Source organism: Aplysia californica, unplaced genomic scaffold, assembly GCF_000002075.1.
Source record: "Aplysia californica isolate F4 #8 unplaced genomic scaffold, AplCal3.0 scaffold00027, whole genome shotgun sequence".
Taxonomy (NCBI): Eukaryota; Metazoa; Mollusca; class Gastropoda; order Aplysiida; family Aplysiidae; genus Aplysia; species Aplysia californica.
Genome location: NW_004797297.1, coordinates 1,991,509 through 2,019,486, shown reverse-complemented (window position 1 = coordinate 2,019,486; position 27,978 = coordinate 1,991,509). Strand labels below are relative to the sequence as shown.

The 27,978-nt window shown below is 39.7% G+C and overlaps 2 protein-coding genes across 2 annotated transcripts; one reads left to right on the top strand and one right to left on the bottom strand.

The window, feature by feature from the left end:
- Window positions 1–66: 66 nt before the first annotated feature.
- On the top strand, window positions 67–22,708 carry LOC101858910 (protein hsr-9). Its single transcript, XM_005091264.3, has 13 exons — window positions 67–829; window positions 3,637–3,877; window positions 7,687–7,822; window positions 8,120–8,205; window positions 9,442–9,523; window positions 10,215–10,321; window positions 11,234–12,406; window positions 13,386–13,429; window positions 15,398–15,435; window positions 16,208–16,327; window positions 17,665–17,814; window positions 19,194–19,298; window positions 21,484–22,708. Exons 1-13 carry the CDS (start codon window positions 452–454, stop codon window positions 21,581–21,583), a joined length of 2,760 nt encoding a protein of 919 aa, XP_005091321.1. The 5' UTR covers window positions 67–451; the 3' UTR covers window positions 21,584–22,708.
- A 2,606-nt stretch (window positions 22,709–25,314) lies between these two features.
- LOC101846480 (piggyBac transposable element-derived protein 4) lies at window positions 25,315–27,204 on the bottom strand. Its single transcript, XM_005091300.1, has one exon. The coding sequence runs from the start codon at window positions 27,202–27,204 to the stop codon at window positions 25,315–25,317; it is 1,890 nt and encodes a 629-aa protein (XP_005091357.1).
- Between the last annotated feature and the right edge of the window lie 774 nt (window positions 27,205–27,978).

Sequence of the window (27,978 nt, the reverse complement as noted above, 5' to 3'; positions counted from 1 at the left end):
CTTGGGTATTGATCAACAAAAGAAATATCCCTTGAGTATTGAACCGTAGATCTAATTTTTTTTTTTATGAAGTGCTTTATCTAAAAAGGATTATGAATTATGACACAGTGCAATGCCTCGTGTTTTTGGGAGGAGATCAAGGTCCTTGAGATCTGGTTGCAACTTGGCCTAGCCTGGACTGGATTTTAATTTTTGTTTGATTATTTCGAGAAGAAAATCTTATCAAAATCTGGGAAAGTCCTGTTTTCAATTTTGTAGTTTACACAGTGATTGTTTACTGTTTGCTGGTTTATTGTAACTGGGTTGCTGTTGTTTTTCAATCTGGCCCATATTTTCTCATCTACAATAACTTAAATCGCTGATTATTTGATTGTTGAAAAATGTGTGCAAGTGTTTCAGTTACTCTTTAGTTTAAGTTGGAATCGAAAAAAGAATAATAACTCGAAGAAAGATGTCTGTTCAGCACCACCAACTTTCAAGTTCAAGGCAAAATGATGAACCTCCGTTTCAAAATCATGAAAGTGAAACTGATGGAAGGACCATAAAGGATTCAAATTCTAACAATGCCAACGTTTCAGCATCAGAGAACTATTCCCGCAATCATGGTTTGTCTGTAAAACGCGCAGGCGAGAGAACTCCTAAACGCCAGTCTAGGAGAGTTTCCGAAGCAAAGTATCCAGGATCTGGGTCTAAAACTACGAGCAAAAGATCTTTCCGAACTCCTGTACAAATTCTCCCTTTGCTCCCAAGCAATGATGTGAGAAAATCTGCCAGTAAATCTTTCATTATGATGCCAGAGACCGGTGACCAAGATACTCCACGAACACATGTAAGTGGGCCAAGTGGGCACTTTTTCATTTTCGGTAGTTCCCCCCCCCCCCCCCCCCCCTTATTTTGGCCTGCTGTAGGACTGTGAAAGACTTCCGTAACGAGCGACCACCCCAACGAACACTTGTAAATAGAAGATACCTTACCCTAACCCTGGCCCTACCCTTAGTACCCCTACTCCAAACCCTAACCCTACCCTTACCCCAAACCCTAAGTCCTAAGCCTAACCCTAACCCTCTATCTACTTTGTTTCATAGTTGTCACTCATTACAGAATTCACTGTAGGCCTACTCCTACTACTAAATCATTTAACTAAGACCAGATTCTAGATCTATCTAGATCTATACTACTGGTAAGATTGTACTTTACCGGACCACCGGTCGGAACTACTTTCGCTATGGCGCCCGTGGTGCCTAGTGGTCCGCTATTCTTCATTTCCGAGCTCCCCTACTCACTCTCCTACTCAGTTTTCTACACGTCCTCACTGTTCCACTGCCAGCAATCGACTGACGTCTCTTACTGGGTTTTTCAGTCATCACAACTGTGCCCTTTGACCCTCGACCTTGACACCTTGAGGCTAATTGGTCAATCTAATCACGTGGTCCACTATTCTTATTTGCTCGCGACTCTGCTGGTTTAGCCTACTCCTGGTCCGGCAAAGTACAATGGAGGGCTAGAGATGTGCACGAGAGCTCATTTGCATAATTGCAACCCCCTCGGCCATGCTCGCGACTTGGCGAGTATCTACCCCGATTGTCCGCTCATGCTATTGTTTATATGTGTGTGTGTGTGTGTCTTTAAATTATTGTTGCCAGGGGGAACCCCCCCTCCTCCCCACTGTTGGTATGATACACGGTCCACCAAAGTTAAATCCCCTGCTCGCCCTCAACACCCACCTCTCGCTCACCTCGCCTCGCCAGTCGCCGCTGGCTTGCGCTGTGCGTGCACGAAGTCGCCCGCGGAGCTACCTTTTGGCCGCATGCAGAGTACTATGAGTGCGTAGTTAGGCTAGGTGTGCGTAATAATCATGGGCCGAGACGGGTGGTCTGGTAAAGTACAATCCAGCCTTACTACTGACTAAATTTATAGGCCTACATAGAATTACTTATTACGGAGTGTCTACGTACACGGTAACCAGGCACCTAGCCTCAGTGTCTACGTACACGGTAACCTGGCACCTAGCCTCAGTGTCTACGTTAACGATAACCGGCAACCGGGCACCTATTCTCAGTGTCATCATGTACACGGTAACCGGGCATGTAGCCTCAATATCTACATACACGGTTACGGGCAACCGAGCATGTAGTCTTAGTGTCACGTAGGAGGGTAACCGGGCAGTTCAGAACTTCAAGTTCAGTTTTATCATCCGGTGTAACCTTCATGTCCACCCCTCCCCCGACTGTACCTTTAAAAAAATCAATAATTCCCCCCATTCCAGAGCCCTATACTTCGCAGCGCAAAGACTTTGAATGAACTTTGGTGACCCCAACCGGTACTCACAATGTGATGCACGCGCAAAGGTTCACTGACTGGTCACGATGGCGAGCCCGACAAGATGCTTGTGTGACTTTCTTTCTTTTTTTTTCCAGGAAGTGACAGCACAGGACAAATATTGATTTATTTTCATTCCGTTTACCATGTACGTAGATTCTGAGACTAGGTGCTCGGTTACCGTGTACGTAGATACTGAGTCTAAGTGAGACTAGGTGCCCAGTTACCGTGTACATAGATACTGAGACTACGTGCCCGGTTACCGTGTACGTATACTCTCCATACTTATTAAATTTCAGTGGTCTTTGAAATCATCCTTGCCTTTGTAACGGCTTCTGGTGTAGCTCCACAGTCACATGATGCAATTGACCCAAATTCTGCAGTTTCTGAGCCAGAAGACAATTTCTGTTTAGTAGGGCCTAGGCGTACTGTATTATATTAGGGTCTTTCTTACTTTCTACCGGCACCCGCAAATTTTTTCACTCTCAGCTGGGGATGGTCCTGGCAGGCAGTTGGATACCTTCCTCTAAATGATTTAAGTTAAGTTGTGTTGATTGATGGAGACATAAAAACGCCTACATTTAGATTTTAAAAAAATAGAATCTCTGGTCATCTGGAGTTGGTAAAAAAAGAGCTGACATAGACTGTTTTGATAACATTCAATAGATTTCAAGGGATGCTACTCGGCTCAAGGGAATATACCTGTTTTTCAAAGTTGAAATATGACTGGTAAATGATGCTACTCAGTAGATTTTAAGATCAGCTGAGGGGGAACAGAGGCCTGATCCAATCAAAAACCACTTAGCAACTGGCCGGTCCTCTTCGCCCATATATATGTGAGCTGTGTTCTCGTACATGTCTTAGAAGTTAGTTTTGTACTAGCTAGTCCATGCCTCCCCAACACTTATTACAAATCTTCCTCCTCTGCTAGGCCTATTTTGTTGGTTTTTTATTTTTCAAAGGCATGTGTTAGGTTTTGGTAGTTATTAGAAATATTTGTAATGAAACAGACCTCGAGGTGTAGAAAGTAGAACATTTTTTAAAGCTGCACTATCGTTTTTAAAGTGTGCTCCTTCTAGTTTTTGCTCTGTAAAATCGTTTTCGCAAGTGGTTTTCTTTCTTTCCTTTGCAGTTTGTTATTGTTTGTGAAACTTCTTAGTCTTTCATCATGTGAAGCTTAGTAAATTGATATGTCATATTCAAATTATATTATATATTTATATCTATTGATATATATCTATTTATATATCGACAGCTGATATTGTGGCTGGCCTAGTTGTTTGAGTTTCATTAACATTTTTGTATGAATATTCCCAGATTGAAGCATTTTTGGCCAATGTAAATTCTGTTGAGGCCAAAACTGTACGAAATGAACCAGGGCCCAGTGTTTCAGCTCAACAATCAGCTCGGAGACATTCTCCTAGGAAACAGATGTCAAGAGACTCATTCAAAGTCCCGACTTCTCATTCTTTGCTGAGGAAAAGTTTCCCTAGTGTAGATATGACTCCGAGCAGCAAATTGACTCCTCGGACACATATATGGAATCTGGTGAATGCGGGTAAGTTTTAGTTTTTATCTTAAGTCTGGCTTGATGAAGTAGACATTTAACATAGTTACATTCAAAGGCTTAGATTCCGTGCCTCTCATCTTTAAAATGTTACTGTGACTTCTATTTATACACTACATTCAAGTGATTTGTGTTTCCTAAAAATTCAAGACCAGTTGCAAATAGTTTTGCCCATTCCTATGAATAGTTAGACTAGTAGTACCCTAGATGTAGTGGCCGTGCAGTTTTTCATGCACTCCCAACGAATGAAGTTGTAGTGAGGCATTTGATATTATAGAAAGTTTACTTATGAAATCCTAAGTATTATCGAGAGAATGTTTGGTCTACAGTGAGGGAAAATTTTGGCTTGTTGTGAGTGTTTAAAAAAAATTTACTTTCAAAGTTATGATTTAACTACAGTGGAGTCCATTTATAATGAGAAGTCTGTTATAAAGATATTATTCTAAAACCCCGTTTTTTTCCTTCTTTGTCTTTGTAAAGATATGACCCAGGACATATTAAACCTAATGGAAGAGAGAAGAAAGGCAAAATCAAATGTGGAAAAGTACAACATCTTAAACAGGGAAATAAAGAAAAAATGCAACGAAACAAAAGAAACATGGATAAACAATCAGTGTCAACAAATAGAGAAAAACCAAAACAAAGACAGCAAATACATGCATTAAAAAATCAAAGAAGTAAGTGGGATAAAAGGATGCTCAAATACAGGATGCATAAGATCAAAGGGAGGGGATATTTTAATGGACAACGCGGATGTCTTAAACAGATGGTCAGAATACATAGAAGAACTTTTCAAAGAGGAGAAAAACCCGGTAATAAAGAATGAAATAAATGGACCTCCAATACTGAAAGCAGAAGTACAAGCTGCCATTAGGAAAATGAAACAAGGAAAAGCCACAGGGCCAGATAATATTCCAGTTGAAGTGATTGTCGCGCTCGAAGAACTAGGCACTGAAATAACAACAAAGCTCCTAAATGCTATTTATGACAGCGGTCAGATCCCAGAAGATATGATGAAGTCAGTTTTTATAGCTTTACCTAACACACCAGGTGCCACTGAGTGTGATATGCACAGAACAATTAGCCTTATGAGTCATTTTACAAAAATATTGCTGCGAGTAATAATGGGAAGATTGAGAAGAAGTGTAAGACCAGAGATATCTAAAACGCAATTCGGCTTTGTTCCTGACAAGGGCACCAGAAATGCTATATTCACCTTACAAATGTTAATGGAAAGATGTATTGAAGCACAGAAAGATCTGTATTTATGCTTCATAGATTATTCAAAGGCGTTCGATAAAGTTAGACATGATGAGCTATTTAAAATACTGGAAAAACTAGACATAGATGGAAAATATCTAAAAATTATCAGAAATTTGTACTGGGACCAAAACGCTGCTGTACGAATTAATGGAGAATACAGTGAATATAAGCAGATTAGAGGAGGAGTGAGGCAAGGATGTGTTATGTCACCAAACCTCTTTAACATGAACAGTGAAACAACCCTTAGAAACATAGAAAAATGTCCAGGCCTCAAAGTAAATGGAGAAAATATTAATAACATCAGGTATGCAGATGACACGGTTTTAATAGCAGGCTCCGAAAAGGACCTTCAATTGCTTTTAGATACTATTGTAAAAGAAAGTGAACGTGAAGGATTATTGTTGAATGTAAAGAAAACAGAATGCATGGTAATATCCAAAAAAGCAGCAAATCCTAGTTGTAATCTCATTAGCAAAGGTGAAAAGATCAAACAAGTCCAACAGTTTAAATATCTAGGATATATGATAACATCTGATGCCAAATCTTCCGCAGAAATAAAAAGGAGAAATGCAATGGCTAAGGCTAGTTTCAATAAAATGAGCCCAATCCTGAAAAATAGAAACATATCAATGAACACTAAAATAAAAGTCCTGAAATGCTATGTTTGGTCAACCCTTCTTATATGGCTGTGAATGCTGGACAATCACTAAAGACAGTGAAAATAAAATAGAGGCAACAGAAATGTGGTTTCTTAGGAGACTGCTAAGAGTATCGTGGAAGGAAAAGAAATCAAATGAGGTAGTGCTTGATGAAGCCCACGTGGGACGCTCAATGTTAAAAACAATCAGGAAAAGACAAATGCAGTTTTTGGGACACCTGAATAGACATAAGTGTCCTGGACATCTAGCTCTCACTGGCAAAATTGAGGGCAAGCGAGGCAGGGGTAGGCCCAGAACAACATACTTAGGGAACCTAAACAAATGGGTAACAGGGAAAGATCAGGGAAACGTAGCTTTTCTGAGAGCATCCGAGCAAAGGATTGAATGGAAAATCATGATCGCCGATGTCTGTCGCAGATCTGGCACTGGATGATCTTTGTAAATAGAATACTACTATAGCCACTTAATTCTTAGAATACTCCTCATACATCTGTTGATGAAAGTGTGGCCTTTATTCAGTACTGTCTTTGTTGTCTTCCAAGTTTCGCAGCCGTAGAGGAGCACAGACTTGACGTTGGGGTTAAAGAGTCGAATCTTGGTGCGTAATGAGATGTTGCTTGCTTTCCAGACTTTTGATAATTGATTGAATACTGACCTTGCCTTGACGGTTCTTACTTTAACATCTGCCTCAGTTCCTCCGTTACCATCGATGACACTACCAAGGTAGGTAAAGGAGTCCACTTTTTCCAGGAGAGTGTCTTCCACGGTCACAGCAGGGCTTGAAACTTTTCCTAGCTTCACTACTTTTGACTTGCCTGGATGTACGTTGGCCAACACTCCTTGATAAGCTGTTGAGTTCCTTGGTGTTTTCTTGCATCTGAGCGTGTGTGTGAGAGATCGGTGCAAGGTCATCGGCGAAGTCCAAGTCGTCCAGTTGCTGCCAAGGGATCCTCTGTATTCCATTACGCTTGCCTCTGGTGGCTTCTTTCATGACCTAGTCAATTGCCAATATGAAGAGAAAAGGTGAGAGCAAGCAACCTTGTTGCACTCCTGTCTGTACCTGGAATGGTTCTGAGAGTTGTCCTTCATGGAAGACTTTGCAGTTTGTTCCGTCTTAGGTGGCCTTCACAAGGTTGACGATTTTGTCAGGTATTCCAAAATGCTGCATGACCTTCCACAGAGTTTCCCTGTCCACGCTGTCAAAAGCCTTTTCATAATTAATGAAGTTGACCACGAGTGGTGAATCACAGTGCATAGGCCAATTATAATATAAAATTTCGCCAGTTGAGAAACCTGTTGGTGACCTAGCGAAACAAAAAATGGGAGAGCCCACGTGTGCCAACGTTGAGGGCCGGAGTGAATGAGTGCAGACAAACAGAACGCATCACGTTATAGGCCTAGACCAGCCTAGTCTAGATCATCTAGTCTAGGCCTACCATGCCTCTCACTTCTCCACTTCGGGGATGGAGAGATCACATTGCTGTGATGGATGGAGTGAATGTGTGACGTGCACAAGTGGATGGAACGCACCACAGGGTGTGGTGGGGTTGGGGACAACACAGCAGGCGAGTTAGCCTAGAGTCCTTTCTGTCTGATCGCCAACACCGAGCTGTCAACATTGCTAGCGTGAGAGAAAGAAACCTGATTTGATTTTTGATCAAGTAAGACCTAGAGGTCATGTTGAACAAAATCAACATCAGGGGATAACAAAAAGAAATGAAGAACACCAAACTCTTACTTTATTATTTCCCTAGCATTTAATACTGGAGCCCTTCTAACGAGAATCCTGCTTTAACGGACATTTCGTCCCAGTCCCCTCCCTCTCGTCATATAACAGGATTCCACTGTATTTTTTATTTTTTTGGGGTTTGTTTCAAGGTGAGGAACAAACTCCAGTAACTCGAGTAGCCGTTCCAGCTGATACTTCTGCTCCCGACAATGGGGCCGACTTGAGGACGCACAGTGGTCTTGGACAAGAGGTCTCCATGTCTCCGATCACAAAGTCTTCTGAAAGGTACACAGAAAAGATTTTTTAATGACATTGTGGGGATGTCAAGTTGCCCAAAGTATTGATGTGCATTTTGCCACATAGTTATTCTCGTTCATTCCCCTAGTTTTAAATGCAAATTCTTATATTATTATTCTCTATATATTCTATTGTTCCTAATTGTATTTTGATTCTTTTCTTAGTTTTCATTCATATTTTTTGTTTTACCTTTGATAGATAATACCCAAGTATTTGTCTTTATTAGTTTGCAAGCAACAAAGCCCCTTTTGTAAAGAAGTTATCTGGCACTTTTCTTGTTCACAGTGAATTCAGGGAAGATTTTTCATCCAGAAGTGGATATCAGAAAAAGGCAGCTCGTCGATCTTTTCACCTTCTGTCAGATGAACATGGTAAGGACAGTTGTAGGTGTCAGGAGCTTATACGTTGTTACTTTTTTAGTGTCTTTTGACTCAAGACAAATATTGTGTGCTTACTGAATCGTATCAAGACCACATTTTTCTGTTTCATTCTGAAAATTAGCTTTTCCTTCATGGGTGTTGAGTTAACTTTTCACTTTGAGCGGTAAGTACGGCTTATATGCAGTGGCGATACAGTATGTCCTCGAGCGGCAAGCTGGAATATGCCATCTTGCACTAATACACTGGTAGTCTAATTTTGATTACATCGTTTCTTACCTTCTTTGTTTAAGTAATTTTGTTTATGATACAGTCAACCGTTTGAGTGTTAAACTTGCATAAAGTCAACAATTTGGGGCTAGATCCCAAGATGAATTCAAGAAGAAATATTTAGGGACTGAGCTAGTGGTGTGCACACCTCCAATTACTTTGTTCCTTCATTATTTCTTGTTTTGGTGACTACTTCAGAATTATACACACTGAAATTAAGCTAACATCTTGTTACCAGGTAGCCTACTTTGTAATTTTGTAGCTGTCATCTTAAATTTTCAAATGGCCTGTAGTACAATGATAAAGTCAACCTTGCTCAAAGTCAACACTTTTTTTTGGTCCTGAGATGTTGACTTTATCAAAAATTCACTGTAATTTGTATTTATTTGTATTTAAGGCACTTTTGACATTGACATGAGTCTGAATTTTTTTTTTCATAAGAAAAAAAAGAGTGTGTGCAATATTTTTCTTGAATGATTTGGACTAAAAGTCCCCCAAAAAGTGTAAGATTATATTTGAACAGCCCCAAAGGGAAATTTTTTAAATTATTATTTATTTACACATCAAATTTTGGAAAACTCGTACTTAGTAGCAAATGATCATATTCATCAAGGTAGAACTACACTGTCATGGTGGTGTTATCAAGACAACTTTGTGTTTTCATTTTTATATGTTTAAAAAAATAAAATATATGCATGGCATTAGTGTTCAGTTAAGAGATCATCTCTCAAAATGTAGCATTTTCACAGAAACCTCTTTACAGCATGAGCTCCTTTCTACCAAGACAGATGCTTTTATTTTATTAAATTTTACTTTGAAATTTGATTATTGATAACTTTTAGTCTGTACTTTCAACAGCTGCAAGTCATGGGGGGAAAAGAAGATGCTTAGGTGTGTATTTTTCAATTTGCTTCAGTTTTCTTTTACACCTATTCTTCCGTTTTCTCCTAACTTATACAGCTGAGACAGAACAGGGCCAGTATCCACTGAGCCAGGGAGGTCAGGAAGTGCATTTGTCCCCTATGAGCAATCTACAACAGAGGTGAGGGGTTATGCATTGACCTTGTTTTTGATTGAGATCGTTTCGTGTCTTTTGTAGTTTCTAATTCTAGAACTGACAATTAGTTTTTTACAATTTCCTTCCACATTTTTTGGACTTCTGCTGATTCTTTCCGGTTGAAGTGTATGCTTTTTAAAATCTATTCTGAGAGTATTAAAGTAGTAGTGTATCATGATACCACTTTAACATTTTGTGGAAAGCTGCTTTTTTTTTCATGGAATGAGTTGAATAAAAGTGTCGAATTTGTGTCTGTAGTCTGTAATTCTATCTTTTTTGTCTTGAAAATAGATGTAGTTACATAAATAGAATAAATGTCTGTCAGTAAGTATATTTTATACATTTTTGAAAGTCTTAGTTCAGAAGATTGTTTTCATATCAGAAAATACAAATTCTCTGTTTTCAGTTTTGCTCTTTATGAACTTGCTGATGCTGAAGAAAAATTATGAACTTTCAGTACTGGATATGCAAAAAATTAAAAATGTGAATGAAGCCCATAGGTCAGTGGGGAAAGATCTGTTGCTGCAGGTCCATTTTGATTGAAAAGCTTGAATTTACTGAACGTGGAAAAGTGTGCTTGAAGGGTTTGTAGGGAGAGAAGTTTGCAGCTGTGAGAAAAATGTGTTTTTTGTTTCTGATATTTATGTTTTTTTCTGTGTTAATTATTTTCTTTCAGTGAAATATTGGACAGCTCTGCTTCCCCTAGTGAAAGAAGCAAGAGAACTGCACGGCGCTCTTTCCGAATTCCCTTCTCAGCAGACATGGACCCAGTGTTAAACAAAAGTATGTAAATAGAAGAATGTAACTGAGTTTTACCTACTTGCCTAGTGTTATTTATTTCAAGGAGAATATTGACTGTAACAGTCCGAAACTGTGCATGTCCAAAGTAAGATCAAGTAACATTTTTGCATCAAGTCTTAATAGAAAAAAAGCAAGTTTACTGGACAGTAACCATAAAATTCAACATTGGCACAAAGTGACTATTACATGTGCATTTTATGGTATGCTTGACACTTGTGCACTGATCCCCTTGAAAGTCATCGTTTTGTACATCATTGGTTTTCGATTGTTACTGTCAAAATGTGATATCTGTTGTGGAACCAGGCTATTGTTCTTGTAAAAAAATAATTCATTTTTTGCACATTTATTGCGATTGATCCTTATGGTACAGTTAGTGCTGCAATGTTTGTAAAAACTTGCTTACGTTATAGATCCCTTGGTGGTTGAAAATCGTAGAAGAATAAGCCGTTAAGTCGCTCTGCAGGCAAAATTCTTCCTTGATTCTAAAAGTATTGATGTCTCTCCTTTGGAGCACATTAAGGAAGTCAAGACCTTGAGTTAGGACATGAAGAGAGGGAAGCAGTACTTAGGCAATCTACTTCCTCTGTGTCTACTGCCTAGGCAAAGCTGTATCATGTATGCTGCTTTATCTTGAGGATCATCTGGCAAGATGGTAAAGGTCATAATAGTAGTATATCAAAAGTACAATCGAACCTGCTCTAGCTGCCACCTGTCTAAGACAATCGCCTGTACAAATGACCATTCCCATTCCTCCCCTTGCATTTTTTGTACACTATACTATAATTACTTTGTCCATGATGTCTACATGTCTAAGACTATCACTTTTTTCATTGACAGCATCTTGGACAATTTCAACTGCATTTGACTTTCACTTGAATTGTATTTTTTTTTCAGCAACAGAAAAGAAATTGACACCTGGACAAGAAGTTTCATCTCCGAGAAGAAGTAACAGATCTGTTGAAAACTGGAACACCAGTGCACTTCATAGCAAGGATAAATTTTCCATTTCTGATACTTCTGCTAAAAGCAGTAAAGAACAGAACAATTTGGAAGATGCATCTTTTGAAGAAAGATCTGAAAAAGATGTGTACAATGATTTACCTTCAGATGAAAGGTCTTCTGCTGTTGTGGCTGATGCTTCAAACAGAAAGAGAGAAGAGCAAGAAGTTTTAGCAGACGCATCATCATCCGGAATAAAAAATAGATCTGCTATTAAGAGCATGAACGCCAGTTCATTTCATGGTGAGGATGAGCTTACAGATATGATGGACATTTCAAAGAAAAGCCGAAAGGAGACAAATGTATTGTCAGATGCAGCGTCTCCAAGAAGAAGTGACAGATCTGTCAATAATACAAACACCAGTTTATCCAATGGCCAAAACAGGTCTTTGAACCAAGCTGACGCAACTACCTACAAAAGCAGTGAAGGGCATGAACTTTCAGCCGGTACGTCATCTCCAGAAAGAATGAACAGATCTTCAATGAACAGGAAAGCAGATTCATCTCGTGGCACAGACAGAGCTTCCAATGTGTTTGATGCTTTAAGCAAAAGCAATAAAGAGCAGGAATTTCTGGCAGATGCATCTTCAAAGAAAAGTATTTACGATATCAGTGATAATAGCATCGAGGATACGTTCCGAACTCCAACAGCCAGGCAGCTGAAAAGAGGCCAGTCACGTGATACTCTCAGTGCTTCCAGATCTGTTGGTGAGGGTGCGAGATCCACGCCAAAGACCTCGGGGAACAAAAGAAAACTAACTCCTTCAAGCACTCGCATGTCTGACCTCTCTAAAAAACGGAAAGAAGGGGATCAATCAGATATGTTGGCCCTAGACCCAAGGTCGTCGACCCCCCTCAAGAGATCAAAATCATTTTTCCACTCTACCAAGAGACAGAGTGCAATGGCAGCCTATTTATCCAATGCTGAAGACTTTGCTGCTGAGAATGTCTCTATGGGTGGCTTGCCAGACATAAGTCCCATCCGACCGTATTCGAGGAGCGCTCTGGGTGGTGATGGGGACCATGTGGAAGCAGCTGAGCCAGAGGAGATTCCAGAATATTCTTCAAGTGAGTCGCTCTATATTTTATTGCTCTCTGGAACTTTTCAGCCTTACTTAGTTTGCGCTGGGTGGTTATTTTATAAATATTTCTGCTGTGGTTTATTTCGGATGTTTCATGCAGGTGGTTGGATGACACCACTGGTAGATCCCACATCTTTTCTTTCCCTCTGATGTTTCTGTCTGAGATCATTGCTACAACTTTTTTGTCACTATACTATCGCCGATCGGTGTCCCGTGGGGAAAAGGGTCAGCTTCTTGGTCTTACTGTCGCCGATCGGCGTCCCATGAGGGCAAAGTGGTAACCCTTTTTCTAGCCATACTGGCTTTTACTGCTGTAGAGACGTACCGACTTTTACTGGCCTGACTCCCCCCTTTAGTACAGGCTTAGAAATAATAACATTCCACTCTAAATTTAGATGCTGTCGTCCTAGTTCTTTGAATCTTAAATTTCATAGATGAAATAATTCGCTTGGATCAAAAGCAAAAGCAATTTCTTTGCTAGCTCCCATGAACCTCTGAAAAACACTGAAATAATTCAGTTCTGGGAAGCCATCAGCTGGCCACCAATTTGGTTCTGCCGTGCTGACCTGCTGACCTATTTATGGTGTTAAGAGGATAAGGGATCTCAAAAGTCATGCAGGGTCTTTTGCCAATTTAAGGTCAAGCTAAATTGCACAAATCAGACTATGATAGCTAAAAATCAATATCTACCTCATAATGGCCTTCATAAGCAAAAACATCCAGACTGATTAAAGTAATTAACCCTAAATTTTGACATCTGAAAATGCGTAGTCCCGTTTCAAAATTTAGCTTGTTTTGCTGTCAGAGACTAAATGACACTGGGAACAAATTGTGTATTGGTTCCAAGGTTTCGAAGACTGATGAGAATCCAATAATTTGAAGCGATGATTGGTCGGTTTTTATAAATTTCATTGCCTTTTGTCGCATTAAAGACGGTATTCACATGTTTTCCTCTTCAATTTCAGGGTCTAAAGCGAGAAGTGTTCCTTCAGCCAGCAAAGAGCAAACGGTGAGGATTGTTTGTTTCTGTATGTTGCTCTTTACTGACATTTTATTTTTCAAAAAGTGAATGCTTAACTCAACACTCATAGTAAAGTTGGAGGAAGAAGAAAAGGACAAACACTTTACTCCCTGTGTGTGTCTCCATGTCCCGTAACCTGGTTTGGTGCCAAGTATTGGCAAGTTAGAAATAAAATGTGTTAACGTGGTAGTTTCTGTTACCATTAGCTTGTTCACAAATATGAAAAAGGGACATGCTTGAGTTTTTAAAAATTCTTTTTTAAGAATGATAAATTAGATGATTTACACAGATGATGATGAAAGGGTTCCCAGTGTATAGGGGGAGAAAAACGACCAGATCTGGATCTTCTACCTCATTACATCGTGTGCAGCTGTCTAACTTTAACATCCTCTTTGCATTGAGTCCTTGCAGTTGCTCAGTGCCACTTTGCTCCTAGAAAAATGTTGAACTTTAGTGCCAACGACAGGAGTAAGGCAAACATTGGATTGACATGGTGTTAGAAAGTTCCTGCCTTTTTCTATTGCGGGTGACAACCTTGGCCATTGAGAGAAAGATGGTCTGTGATGATCTCCCCCCCCCCCCCGGGACTGAAGTGTCTTTAGGCCTTTCCCAAAGGGGGGACATTACATGTTCTTATGCATAGTAGAATTGTGAATAGGCTGATTCATCAATGTCATGCTCATAATTGTGCCTGAACTGCGACAGGGAACTGCTGCTTTTTCTCTCCTAGTCCTTACTTTCGTCATTTTTCCTGTACTTCCTTTGTATGTTTGTCACACGCTTGTGACCCGCTATTTCGGGGTGCCTTGATAGTCGAAGCAGACTTTGTCACTTGAGCTAGAGAGGTGAGCAGAATAAGCTTGATTTCCTGTATGGACTTCTCTGTTGACATCCACCCTTTGGTGCTCATATGATCTTATGCAGTTGGGAGCGCTGTAAAAACTACTAAAACTCAAATTAAAACTGATGATGACAGGGATGAGTCGGGTCTAAATGTAAAGGATTATTTATGATGTGGATTAATCTTGGTGTTAGTTTAGTTCTTCGTTTGGTGCCTATGTCAAATCCTCTCAGGCTGTTCTGAGAGGCAGGATACAATTTTTCATTCCTAACTCCTGGCATAGAGTGACCAAAGTTTGGAAATACTTTACTTTACATTTTCAATCCAGCAGCCATCTTAACTTCTAGCCCTTTGGCCTGAAATTTGGAAATAAGTTGTCATCTGAATCCATAACTTTTAATAAAGGTATGCCTGAAAATCACATGGGGGCTGCTTCTTGGTAATGACTTTGTTAGTGTTATGATTCCCTTATCATGCTCCATCATTAGATTTTCAAAAACAGGGAAAAGAGTGGGGCTAGTTATCTATGAATTAACTTTGGTGGTAAAAAAAAACAACCCCAAAAACCACCATTCGCCAGGGTAATATTAAAGCATTTCTCAACAAGTCGGTGTATTGATAAGTTATCACTATCTACAGTCCTGAGGAGACACTTCTACAATTATAATAGTTGAAGCATGTAAAATGCATGAAAAACTGTTCTGTTGTCCATGGCTAACACTTTACTCTTGAGTAATGTTGAGCAGGTGCATGTGAACATTGTTGTTTGTGTTATTCCAGCTTTGAGTTTCAACTTTTGATGACACAAATGGCAATTACGTTATTTGTTTTCTGTCATCCTGTAAGGGGAGCAAAGATATAGGAAATGGAAAGCTTCAATTTCTGTTGTAAATTTTATGTGTAGATCTACTAAGATTTAGGGAAAAAATTATTTTTTTTAAAGAATTTATTAAATATATATAACTTTCCTTTCTCATGACATTGCTTCGACCATGGGATAAAGCTTCATGTGGTGTAAATCAGAATGTTTATCACTCTACCTTGCTTCATTATTAAACTTATAATGTCGCTATTGTTCTTGCCATCATTTTTATTATGGTTTTTCGTTTCTAAAGGAGATGCAAGACGATTCCACAGATGATGAACATCTTGGGTGAGTAGGTACTACCTAAGAGAGTTTTCGGCTATAACTTAAAAGTAAAAGATACTGCAATTGTTCCTTGTGTAAGATTCACAACAGATTTGTGTGGTGTGTTTTATTTAATTTGTGACTTAGTGCTGAAAGTGAAAGATCTTTTCAGTATGACAATAGTATAGACAATTTTCTGAAGTCCCATGAAAGTTGTCATTTAAATAATATGTATTTTGTTGCAGATTCTTTTTATTTCTACTTACTCTTTCTGATGTATGTGAGATTAGTGAAGCACCATGCCTGGCAACTTTTAGCTGTGGTTCTTAGAAAGTCTAGGTCAAAATCGTGTATAGTTTCATTCACTATATTGTTGTGAGTATAAAGCAGTATTCAAGAGGCTGGTAGGCACTTTTAAAAAATAGAGTAGCATTGAGTGTGTAAACTTCATCTACTTTCTTTTGCTGTCAGCCAACAAAAGGTTACTTTGTTTGGGTCTTGATTGTGGAGCAAAAGTGTGACAATGATCTACCAGAATGACCAGACAGGCTTGATTGTGTAAAGAATATCAGTGACAATGATGCCATGAGTCCATGACTCGACTCTAGTCCTTTCCCCTTGTACTTGTACATGGGCATCTCCAGATACTGAGAGTTTGATGTCTGTGTTTAAAGGAAAAGAAATATTATGCAAGGAAAAGGGGGTGTGATTTTTGTTTGTTTATGAATGGACTTGATCCAGTATTCTGTCAGTTGAACACTTGTCTTTAAATTGTTGTTTACCATCCATTTCCCAGGCAATATTCACCTCTTAAAACTCCACACATTGACATGAATGTGAGGAAGGAAGTTTCAACCCTGCATAAAAAACAAGGACGTTTGAGGCCAGTGAATTTGATTGAGAATACCAACATGCAGTGAGTACTACCCCTTGAGCTTGTATTGTTTTAAACAGACACTTTCCCTGAGCTGAAATCCAGACCGGCATTTATTATAAGTAATATTACCGACTCTGCTTGGAGAAAGTTATTTTTTTACATTCTCTTTGAAGTCCTATAACTAGATCACGTATTCATGTCAACGATTATTGAAATGTGACTTCTTGTAATTCAGCTGTATCTTTATAAATTGAAATGATCAACTAAAGACAAAAATTTTGTTGCATGTAGCTTGACCGCAGAAGGTATGCTTTGAAATGCAGTAGATTCCATTTAACACAACAAGATTTCAGATCTACCCATTTCTCCTCTCCACCCTATTTACTGACACACGCTATGACAGGCCATGTGTTTAGTGCAGGCGTATCAACAACACACATATGTTGTTGTGAAAATTAGCTTCTGACAGGTCGCATATGATGTATACAATGGGCTAGGCTAAGTGTTGTAGGTGCGATCCACGGTCCCTTGGAATAGAGTAGATCTTCATTTTTAGAGAAAAATGTGTGACCCCACATCAGTGGGAGGCTGTTTGCCCTACAAGTGTCTTCGTTGAATCCAAGTTTGCTATTTGTTCACTGAATGCGAGTTGTGTTGATTTTAATGAATTTTAAAAGCTGGTTATCCGTCTCCTTTCATTGAATCTTAGCTTCACTTAGACACCTGTATGACCCATATGTGTTGCAAGTGTCATAAAACTCGCACTAAAGCAAAAGAAGTTGCCTCCCTTTTTTTGTTGTCTTTTTCATTAGCATTCAGCTCCACACAAAATCTGCTTAACATAAACAAATCCTCTGCGCTCATGAAGTTTGTGTGAAGAGGTACCTTTATTGTAGTTGTTGAATACACACCACTCTGGAGATTGGGAAAGTGAAAGATAAGAATGTTAAAGTTAAAATAAATGTTGTACTTGTACCTCCCTGGGTTTAATAATTTTTAAGATTGGGTAAGTATCAACATACCAGAGCAACAATATGTTTATTATATATCTATTATAGCCTATATGTGAAAGTTCATCAGTTTAGTCCCCTAAAACTTCAGAGCCACTCAACTTTCAAATTTTAAAAAATTAACAGTGATTCACAGTTATATTAAGGAGTCTGAAGTCATTGTAGTTTAATTTTCAGTTTTTCATTAGTTTCGGTTAGATCTAATCTTGGGAAAGCCCGTCTTCTAAGACGCCATTGTAAACAAGTGAGGCTTCAGTTTACAAGCTGTCCGCTCTATCTCCCCAATGACTTGACGATCGCTTCTTTTGAGTCTGTTCATCCAACGGGTACCCAGCTAGTTGTTAATAATGTTATCAATTTTCTCAGATCTAACCAGCCCAAGGAAGGACTGTCTCAGAAGCGGCGGGTTAGAAGAACACCAGACACCACTTTGCCTCGTCGATCGGTGAAGTTTTTCGCCCAGAGACACTCAAGCTCGAAACTGTCCAATGATGCTTTGGAAGAAATAGAGCATGCGTAAGTAGGCCTACAATGTGCTCTGTGATTATTTAAACTAGTCCAGTACAAAATAAATGAGATTAGAAGAACAAGCATTACCTTTTTTCTTCCCTCTCATAATAACATCTGGCAGTCATGTGGTTCGAGGGTTGTACTTCAATAAGGTCTTTTGTAATGGTTGTTCTGTGTTTAAAACATATCACAACTATTATTTATCTGTTTATTGTAAGCAATTGGGAGTAAACCTAGGCTGGAGTTCTATTAGCAACTTATTTACAGAACTTGAACAGTGGGAGACAAGGAAAGCATAAGATACTGTACATGTCATGTTTTTTTAGAGCACCCATGCAGAGAAATAAATGGTGAATGATGATCGCCGACATCTGTTTCAGGTCTAGCTCTTCATGAAGAAGACCTTATGGTAATTTTCATATATATGGTCGCTTTTAAGCACAAGGGGGTTATCCCGAAAAATGCTGTTATGAGAAAATCGATGGTAAAGTTTTTTACCCTTGTTCTGTTTCTTTAAATGACAAGGAGAGTTTTCTATATAACCCAACAAATATACACACCAATGAAACCAAATTTCTCCTACAGGTAGGGCAATGCCCACTTTTTGTGTAGGTCAATATTTCTGGAAACCCCCGAAATCTCGGTTAGCCCGCTTGTCCTTAAAGGCGACCATATAGGCCCTAGCTAACAGACTGTTCTGTTTGACAAGTTCAAAAGAAGGGCAAGAAATTTTTATTGGTTTTGAAACCAAAATATGGTAAAGGGTGATCAAGTATGCCAGTTCACTGGTCAAGAGCAGAGGCTGCTACCATTTTTTCAAGACAATCAGCAATACAGTAAAACGTCTGTGTAACGTACTCAGCCGAAAACTTAATCAAAGCTGTAACTTAGAGCAACTTTTATTTTCCTAAGTCCCAGTTAGAATTGTTACCATTTAAACGTTATATTTATTTTAAAAGTACCTCAGTGAAAAGTTCATTTTTCAAGGAGTTTTAGTGATCTAAAGTTCATTTATAACTGGCATTGTACATTGAGAGAATAAAGAACATGACAAAAAGTGCTAAGTTTTACTGTACTCAGGAATACAACTTAATCATTTTACACAGAGGTAGGCCTACATATTAGGTCACAGTCTACGCGTATTGTCAGTAATGTTAGTATTGCCGTTAGTGGGCGCTTGCAGCCACCACCGACCCCCCCCCCCCCTCCCTTTTTTTCATTCTCCCAACAACATAAACTCATCCGTAGTCGGCTGTATCTGTCCAAGATATGTCGGGGATACATTTATTTACAACAGTTGTCCTCAGCCAATACTTGACATATTGCAAGTCAGTATTGTGTTGGTACCTCCCCAACCCTCAAGTCTCTTCTGTGTCTCATATTAGGTCGGAGACTTTTTGGGCCAACACCTTCAAGGCTTTGGAAGTTTTTGCACTTCACGCTGGAAGAAAAACGGTCAACGAAGAAGATGTTATTCTATTAATGAAGACGTAAGTAAACAAATTTGAGTAGGTCCTTATATAGCTCTATATCTCGGTCGATGTTGAGAAAGTTATAAGTTATAAGTTTGGCTTTCCTATGTTACATCAACCTTTTCTTTTAGCAGAAAACAACTAACCTTATGAATGTGTTAAGGGGGGGGTAGTTGGAGGGTGTCATTGGTAGGCCTTATATGTCTTTTCTATACTTCTGTTTCTGTCCTCATTTTCCCTGCACTAAATGAGTGTTGCCTGGTCAACAAAGAAATCTTTAAATGATTTGCCTGCCTTTCTTACTTTGTCGAGCCCCCCCCCCCCCCCCCCCCAAAAAAAAGCTGCTACCTCCCCTTCATCTTCTTCCCATGTGTTTTGGTTTTGCAATGGTGGAATCTAAGACTATAAAACCAAGAAAGGCACACTGTAAGCTGGCACTACATGATACTGTCTAGATCTGTATATTTTCTCAATTTATTTTATCTTGCTATATTCTGCACAGTTGCTTCTTTCAATCTTGCTTGAAGGGGTTAACCGGCTTTGGGAACTCCGGCCTCCGATTTAAAAAAAAAACAACTATAGAATAATAAAGTTAAATTATTTTTTAAATAACACTAGGTCTAGGCCCTAGAAAATCTAGAGATGTCTATTGCTAGATCTAGCTACGCTAAACAGACTTGTATGTTCACTGCGAACAACCGGAGAGGCTAGGGAAGCCATCAAAACAAATCCTAGATCTAGATTCTAAAACTTTGTTGATCAAGGGCAACGGAGATCTGTAGATCTATACTTTGAATACCACAGCAATATAATCGTGGAAAGTACTGAAGGCTATTATATATTACATGTATAATCTCAACAGTTTAGATTCTGGATTAGCTCAAAACGGCTAAGACCAAGACATCGAATCCAATCAGGATATGGTGATAGACAGACGAGAGAAGACGAATAAGAAGGAGCATGTGTTTGGTAGGCCTTGTCGGGCCGAAATACTACACAAAATTGCAAATGGAGATGATAACAATAATTATTCAGACTATAAACAAGATTTATTAGCGTTGAAATCAGCAACACGATACAAAACTCTTTGAAATGCAGCGAAAACGTTCACGTTCTGTCTTGCGGCACGCAGTGTAAACAATGGCTGGCGAGGGGAATCCCCTTCGTTGCTACCGGCTCGGCGAATGAAAATTCACGGTCCGGTCACGTAACGGAAGTGGCCAACCGGTATTTGGTACGGGGTCTTCAAACATACCTAAATGGGTCCCCAGAGTAGTTCCGTACAAAAATGAAAGTGCAATAATCGAATAGTTCTTATCACGGCCTTTCCAATGATACCAAACTTGATTTAAATTACCTTGCAGCCACGGAAAGTGTTGTTGTCAAGGGGTAAAGTTTAGCATTTCTTGACGTTATGTTTGAATTCCCCCCCCCCCCCCCCCCCTACCGCTTTCAAATACATTTTTATGTATGTTAGAGGTCTCTTTAGTTCTTGGGACCTTGTTAGCGATCCAGTAGCATCTGAGCGTTAACTCTTCTGCATGTTCTTGGGACCTTCACAAACGGATTCTTGACACATATTTCTGTAAGAATATCCAAATACTCGAAGTTCCAAATTTTTTTAGCAAATACCCGATTTTCTAGGGGATCGAGACCCGTGGATTCCCTTAAATCTCGAACTACGCAGACTTTCTTTATAGGGCAGGGCCTATTACATATACAGGCCGACCGGATTGTTTTCTGGGCCGCATGGCCAATCGTAACCTGTAACAAGAAATGCTGCTCAAACCGTAGACAAACACTCTGCGAATAGCCGGCCTGCTAGATGTCAAGAACCCACAGCCGCTGCCTGTGAATTTGACATCCGGCCTTGAGAGGAGTGCCGACTAATCTTTGAAGTTTGCTGCGCCGAGGACAACAGAACTAATTTCAAAATTATAGAAAATCACGTCGTAGATAAAAAATAATATCAGATTCAGAACCAGCGTATCAAAATTAGGAAAATGGCTAGAGAATGACTGGTTTTGTCTTGTATTTAAGGATTTTCCTTTTCTGCACTTTTTTATGTTTTGCATGTGTGTGCTTGTGGGTGGGTGGGATGTTTTTTGTTGGTTTTTTTAATTACTCAGCATGCATTTAAATTTAATGAAAATCTTAACTTTGTAACCAGTGTCGGTAAACATTATGAATTTTTTTTCTCCAGCCAAGGCATTGTCAATAGTACCAGAGACCTGCACGATCTGATCCGGGAGTACCTGCCCATGGAACTGCGCTCAGAGCTGATTCCTGTGGCCAAGCCCTAGTGCTGGAACTGGCAAGAGATAGCTCATTTCCTGTTTTATTCCAATGCTTCATCCCCACCCCCCAAATATACACATATTTACTCTTACGCTTTGTGTCTATACTAAAAACATTAAATTTCTCAGTCATGAACAATTGAAATGAAAATGCATAGATCTACATAGATGAAAACAGAATTAAGCCATGAAATGAACTTTTTGTTTCAGTTTTTTGGGGGGTTTTTTTACAGTTTCATCGCATACATGGAGCTTTCAAAGGCATACATACAGTCGTAGTTGTCTAAGATGGCCACCTATTATCAAAGGGAAAATTGGCCATTTTACAGTGCCATTATAAAGTAAAAAAGCAAATGCGGAAAATGGGAAGTGACCGTTAGTACATGTTATTGTCTCACAAAGGTGGCCATTAGAGCAGGTTTGACTGTATATCATGTACATAATGATAGACTTTTCCCCACGCGTTTGATACAAGCAGCCGAAAATTTCAGTCACTTAAAAAAATTACTTGTCACTCACCACTCACCGCTGACCTCACCGAAGAAGTCATGTGGCGTCATTCAAGTGCTGCTTCACCCTTCGTGCAAGCCGTTCGTAATGTAATGCACTTGTTCATTAATTTTGTCTTCCATTCGCCGTTGGACGGACTATGAACAAGTGTCAACTATTATATTCCTGCTTTTTTTAAGTTTGGAAACGTTAAAAAAATTATGGCTACTGAACTATAATTACAACATTTGGATGAGGCAGAAACTGACATCAATACGAGGCTAATTTATCTCGTCAAAGAATGTCCATTTATTTACAACGCCATAATAGATCCCTTGTTGTTGCTTGTTATTTTTGTGACAGAATTGTTAACTCAGCTAAAAAGAGTACAGTGAAACTCGGATTCAGCGAGGTCGCCGAGCCTGACATAAAATCTCGTTGAATCCGAGTGTTCGTTATAGCAAACACGAGGTTTTATGTAGATAATTACAGGCTTTGAGCAAATAATGTATAAAGAGAAGTAACAAGTGGTGCCTTAAATGCCTCCATATTATGAACTGTGAAAAAACCAATTCGTTCAAATGCACGCCTGTGTCATCTCACTTGTTTGCCAAAAAGTTGTGTTGCTGTTTAGAGCCTAGCATACGGCAACTTTTGATTCCATAGACCAGCATACAATTCATTACGTAGATCTACGTCTAGACTAGCTTATCATTGTAATAATGATTAGTTGCCGACGGGGAAAGAAATACTGTGGCGCGTTTGTGTCTGCGATGTTCAACTCCCGGGCCGCTAGAGCCCCCCCCCTCCTCGACACGCACACACAGCCACACGAGTGCCCGCCGCCCATCCGACCCCAACACACGCCAGAGTAGACACGTGTGTGTGCCAAAAACGCATGTGTTGGTATGAAAAAAGGCCGCTGATTAAGTCGCATGCAATTGGCAAAGTGCAATGGATGGTTTCCAAGAATAGATAAAGTTTGTTCTGGGAGAAAAAATTAGCAAAGCCACGTCTGCGGGGAATCTATCACATCTCGTTGAGAGTTCCACTGTATAATTCTCATTGTTATCACCATACATTGATCTGGTTCTGAAATTTTTTTAAAAAATGAAACTAATTTCTTTCTTGCGTGTGTGAATGTGTGTAGGTGTGTGACAAGTCTTTCCTCAGAGCACATATGGACTTAATGTAATTGGTCGATCTGTGAGAATATGAGGTTTTACAAATGACAAAAGCTCATAGAATAAGGACTGCGACATCGTTGCGTAATTTATAAAATTCTCTTCATCTTTGATAATCTCTTTAAAAAAGTGTGATATTCTCCTTCAATAGAGGCATAAATGGGCCGCACAAACATTGAATGCCTTTTATTTTTTCTTTGATTATATTTTCTAGGTAACCACCATAGATAAATCAGTGTTTCATTGTTCGCCAAGTTATTAGTTGTTGACATTGACACAGGTACGAATGTTCTGTGTGACTAGTGGCCAAAGTTGTAGGACTTATAAGTTTTTTTTTCGTCGAATTAGCGGCATGTGACAAGTGTCTATAATTTCTCATTCCACTGTAAGCGGCATATGGAAATTAAAGATTGCGGCAAGTGATATAACGAGTGACGTATGGAATATGACTTTTTCTGTGAGCTTCAAGCCTTACCCAGTGTTTGCCAGTGCAGACTGCATCTTATTTTAGCTTTGTTAGCACTCTGTCTGGGGAAGCTCTAACATGAAATGTTTCTCTCCAAGTCTGTTCAAGAGTCCCTTTTCTTTTGCTTTTCTACCTGGAGCCCGAGCAAGATACCTGTCTGAGATGAAGCATGAGTTCAAGGAGTTTCAGTATCAGGATCTGTTTTTACTCAGCCACAGTTTGTCACATGTGCAAGAGAACATTTTAACCTTTTCCACAATTCTATTGAGCTCCTATTGACAGGTAGGTAGGCCTACTCACCCATCATCAATTTTTTTTAAAATTACATTTTCAACCGAACTGTTGCCAACCAATCCAAATACACAAAGTGTGTAGACATAAATGCACAAAACAAGTAAATGTGTTCTTTTTATTTTATTTTGACATTCCATGAGGGCCCAGTCTTGGTTTATTTTATTCAGACAATTTTAGATTAACCTGCAACAAAGGAAATCCAGGTACAATTAACAATGTATGTAGTTTCATGTCCCATAAAGGTTAACAACGCCAAAGAAGGAAAATTTCATAGTTTTGAAAATGGGTAATCAAATCATGCGTACGATCAAACCTCGTTATGCCTCCACCCTTTGGACGTGCATAAAGTTGGTTGAATAGCGGGGCTCGCGGTCAATCAGGGTTTTTCTATTTAAATAGCCCTGGCTGCCCAATGTCCATGTAAATAATTTTATAAATGTGTCTTTTTGTGGATGATTTAAGTTTACAGTCAAACCCCATTATACCACCTATCTTGGGACAAGCATGACGCTGGCGATACAGCGGGGCTGGCGGTATAACAGGATAGCACCAATTGTCATTTTGAATAGTGGTAGAGACTTAAATTAAGAGACAAATTGTGGCCAGTCTTGACGCATTTAGATCAGGGGGAAAATTTCTGGGGGATCAGAAGCTGAGTTAATATGTGTCTGTGACCCTATAGATACCATGTTGGCTACTTTTAAAAAAAAATCAAACCCGATTCTCGCCAGTCCTTGGGTTGCTTCAGACCTTTCATGTCGTATTGTAAGTCCTCATAATATAAAATCTTAACTCTTTGAATACGCGGGCCAGATCTCAGTGTGACGCAGCTCTGGCGGGCAGCACATTTTTTTAACATACATGTGATACAAATTTCAATATACTGAAGTTACTAAACACTTTAGACATAATAAACTATATATCAAAATAAAGGAAATTGAATGTAGAATGTATATCTGTGTGGTTTGTGTTGATTTTTGTACACTGTGTGTGTTGAATTACAGAGAAAGACAGAAAAAAAAGAAGAAAAAAAAATTCACACTAAATGTTTTTCTACTCACCAAATCAAGTATTATAATCCAATTGGTCAATATCCATGAAGATGAGCTGAAGTTGTTGGTAATCCATGTAGCAATAATCCAGGAAAGTTTCATCACAATAGCTCCAGTAGTTTTTGAAATATTCACATTTATCTACACGACAGTTACGCCACAATATCGATGAAAAAACCCCACCAAAAATGTCACACTGAAGATATTCACATCTTTACACTATATACAATCCTGTTCCGTCTCATTGCCAAATTAGACATTGTGGTAGGCTTGGAAACAGTCCTTAGGGTGCAAATGGGGTGCACCACTGCATCCAAGGCAGACAAAGTGAGTTCTTTTTCTTGCCCCATCCTTAGAGCACACCACACAGTTTCTGTCACGCTTCACGTAGGAGATGATGTGACGAGTACCTTGAATGCGCTCCATTGGATTGTTCTCCGGTTGTCTGCCTGGAGCTCTAGCCTCGTCATTGTTATCGTTGTTGTTGTCGTTGTTGCTGTTAGCAAGACTTTCGACAATTTGCCGAACGAGCATCAGTTTGAACTTTTTCAACCCGATCTTCTTCTGCGCGTCTGTTCTTGTGAGGGTGTAGAGAATGAAAGCATTGACCTGAGTTATCTCCATCATCCAAAAGAACAGCTTCTTCCACCACTTCACTGATTTGCGGGAGAAGACGGGGTAATATGTGACCTTCTGGTCAAGAAGGTCACAGCCATTCATGTGACTGTTGTAGTCATGGATGACAGTCGGCTTGTCAACATCTTTGACTCGTGTTGTATCCACCTGTGCGTCAGTGGAAACGAGAACAACTGGATTCTTGGCTTTTTTGTCCCGAAAAGCCACACACAGGACATCTGCATTCTCATGGAGAAACCAGCGCATTTGTCGATGTTGCAGACTCAGGTTTTTCAGCTGAGGTGGAAAAGATTTTCTGTTCAGCATAAGCGTGCCGGTGTAGTGGTGCCTTTTTTTGAGCAGATGGTCAACAAGAGCCCTCGTTGTGTAATAACGGTCAGCATAGATCTTGTGACCTCTGTCAACACAGGTGAGGAGCGTGTCGAAGATCTTCACAGCTGCACCACTGTCTGCATCTGCTTCAGGGTCATATGACGTATTGGCGCCGAAATATGTCAGTATATTCATCACATACCCAGTTGATGAATCACAAAGACCAAACGTCTTGATGTGATACTTGCTGGGTTTGCTTGCGTTGAACTGTTTGAATTGCCATCGACCCTTGAAACCGATAACCATTTCGTCAATGGACAATTCTTGGAACGGATAAAAAGCCCCACGGAATTTGCCAAGAAGTAAATTCATGAATGGCTCGATCTTATCCTTCCCTTCCGCATCTTTATCACCAGCATGCAGCATGGAATGATATATGTCCTGGAACCTCTGTCGGGGAAACATACTATGGTACCATGCTGTGCAGAACTCGGGTGACATGGACCAGTAGTCAGAGATGGCGGGACGGCGATCTAAACCTATCAGGATTAGCACTGCCATAAATTTGTCGAACTCCTTGACAGTAATTTTCTTCCAACGCGCAAAAACCGACCTAGGACTAAAGTTGCCACTTTTCTCTGCTATTCTCTTTTCAGCATAGTCATTGATGAAAGTCACAATAACTTGTTTCACCTCACGGTCTAACAGAACAGACAGACAGTCCAGGGCACTTGAATTCTCATCCAAGCCAGATTCTGGCAACACACCTGGAACCTTTGTCGGAAGAAAACGTATGGTGTTTGCTGTTCCTCCATGCTCAATATGACTCCACCCACCATTGTCTCTAGCACTAGCAGTAGCAGGAGGATCAGAAACAGTAGATCTAGATTTAGCAGTTGCAGTTGCAGAAGACTGAGTAGACCTAGATCTAGGCCTAGTACTAGACTTGCCCTTTCCTTTCCCTTTGCACTGTCTCTTTGGAGCTGGTTCCACCTCACCGTCACTGCTCTCATCAGCACCACGATCTAGATCTAACGTTGGTTGCTCTTCTTCATCACTACTCAGATTCAAATCACAATCACTGGTTTCTTCACTCGAGTCCGAGTCATCTCCAATCCATCTCTGGATAAGGTTTCTAGCTTGATCTGCCGAAAATCGGCCTCTAGAGGTACTAGGTTGTGAGTCTGGATTCATCTTCAATCACCGCACTGCTTGGTAAACAAACTCTAGCGTGAAGTCGGTGAAGAATACTTCTTTGAATTTCGCGAAAAATCGACCGATTTGACTGCAAATAGCGTCTAAAGGAAGTGGGAACTCTTCTTGAAGAAAATAGAAACAGTTCTTATAGTTTTACTTAAAAAGCGGTATTGAGAAGTTGGGTTATACGAAACAACCCATCGTGGCGCACAGTGCGGCGAAACGTATAAATTTTTGGTCGCCTTGGCGCAGTGTGCGGCGATACGTAAAGAAAGAGTTAACATGTGCCCGCCAGCATTTTGGTCATCAAGCTGATATTTGGCGATGCCGGATATTTTTCAGACAGGCCGAGATGATCCACTGTTTGAAGTTTCTCAAACAAAATATTGATGGAGGAAGACAAAAACTGAAAGCCTTTTCTCAATCAGCGCAAATCCGAGACATTTTAAATGCAAAAATATGCCGAATTCACAGAAACGTGTGGGAAAAGATAATCAAGCAGCCACAAAGTGAGTGCTGTGTGGTGTGTACCTCTGGCAACCAATTCGCTGGTGGGACAGCAGGGCAAATTTACATTAGTTTAATAAGGACCATACAACTCGGGCAATTGGTGGATACTGCAAGATATTTTTTAAAAGTCATACAAGGTAATCAAAACAGTCAGCCTAATTATGGTTCAATGATATATAATTATCTTAACAATAATTTTATGATGGGCGGGGGGAGTGGTTTCTTACATTGCTCAGAAACAAAATCATGTCAACATTGGAT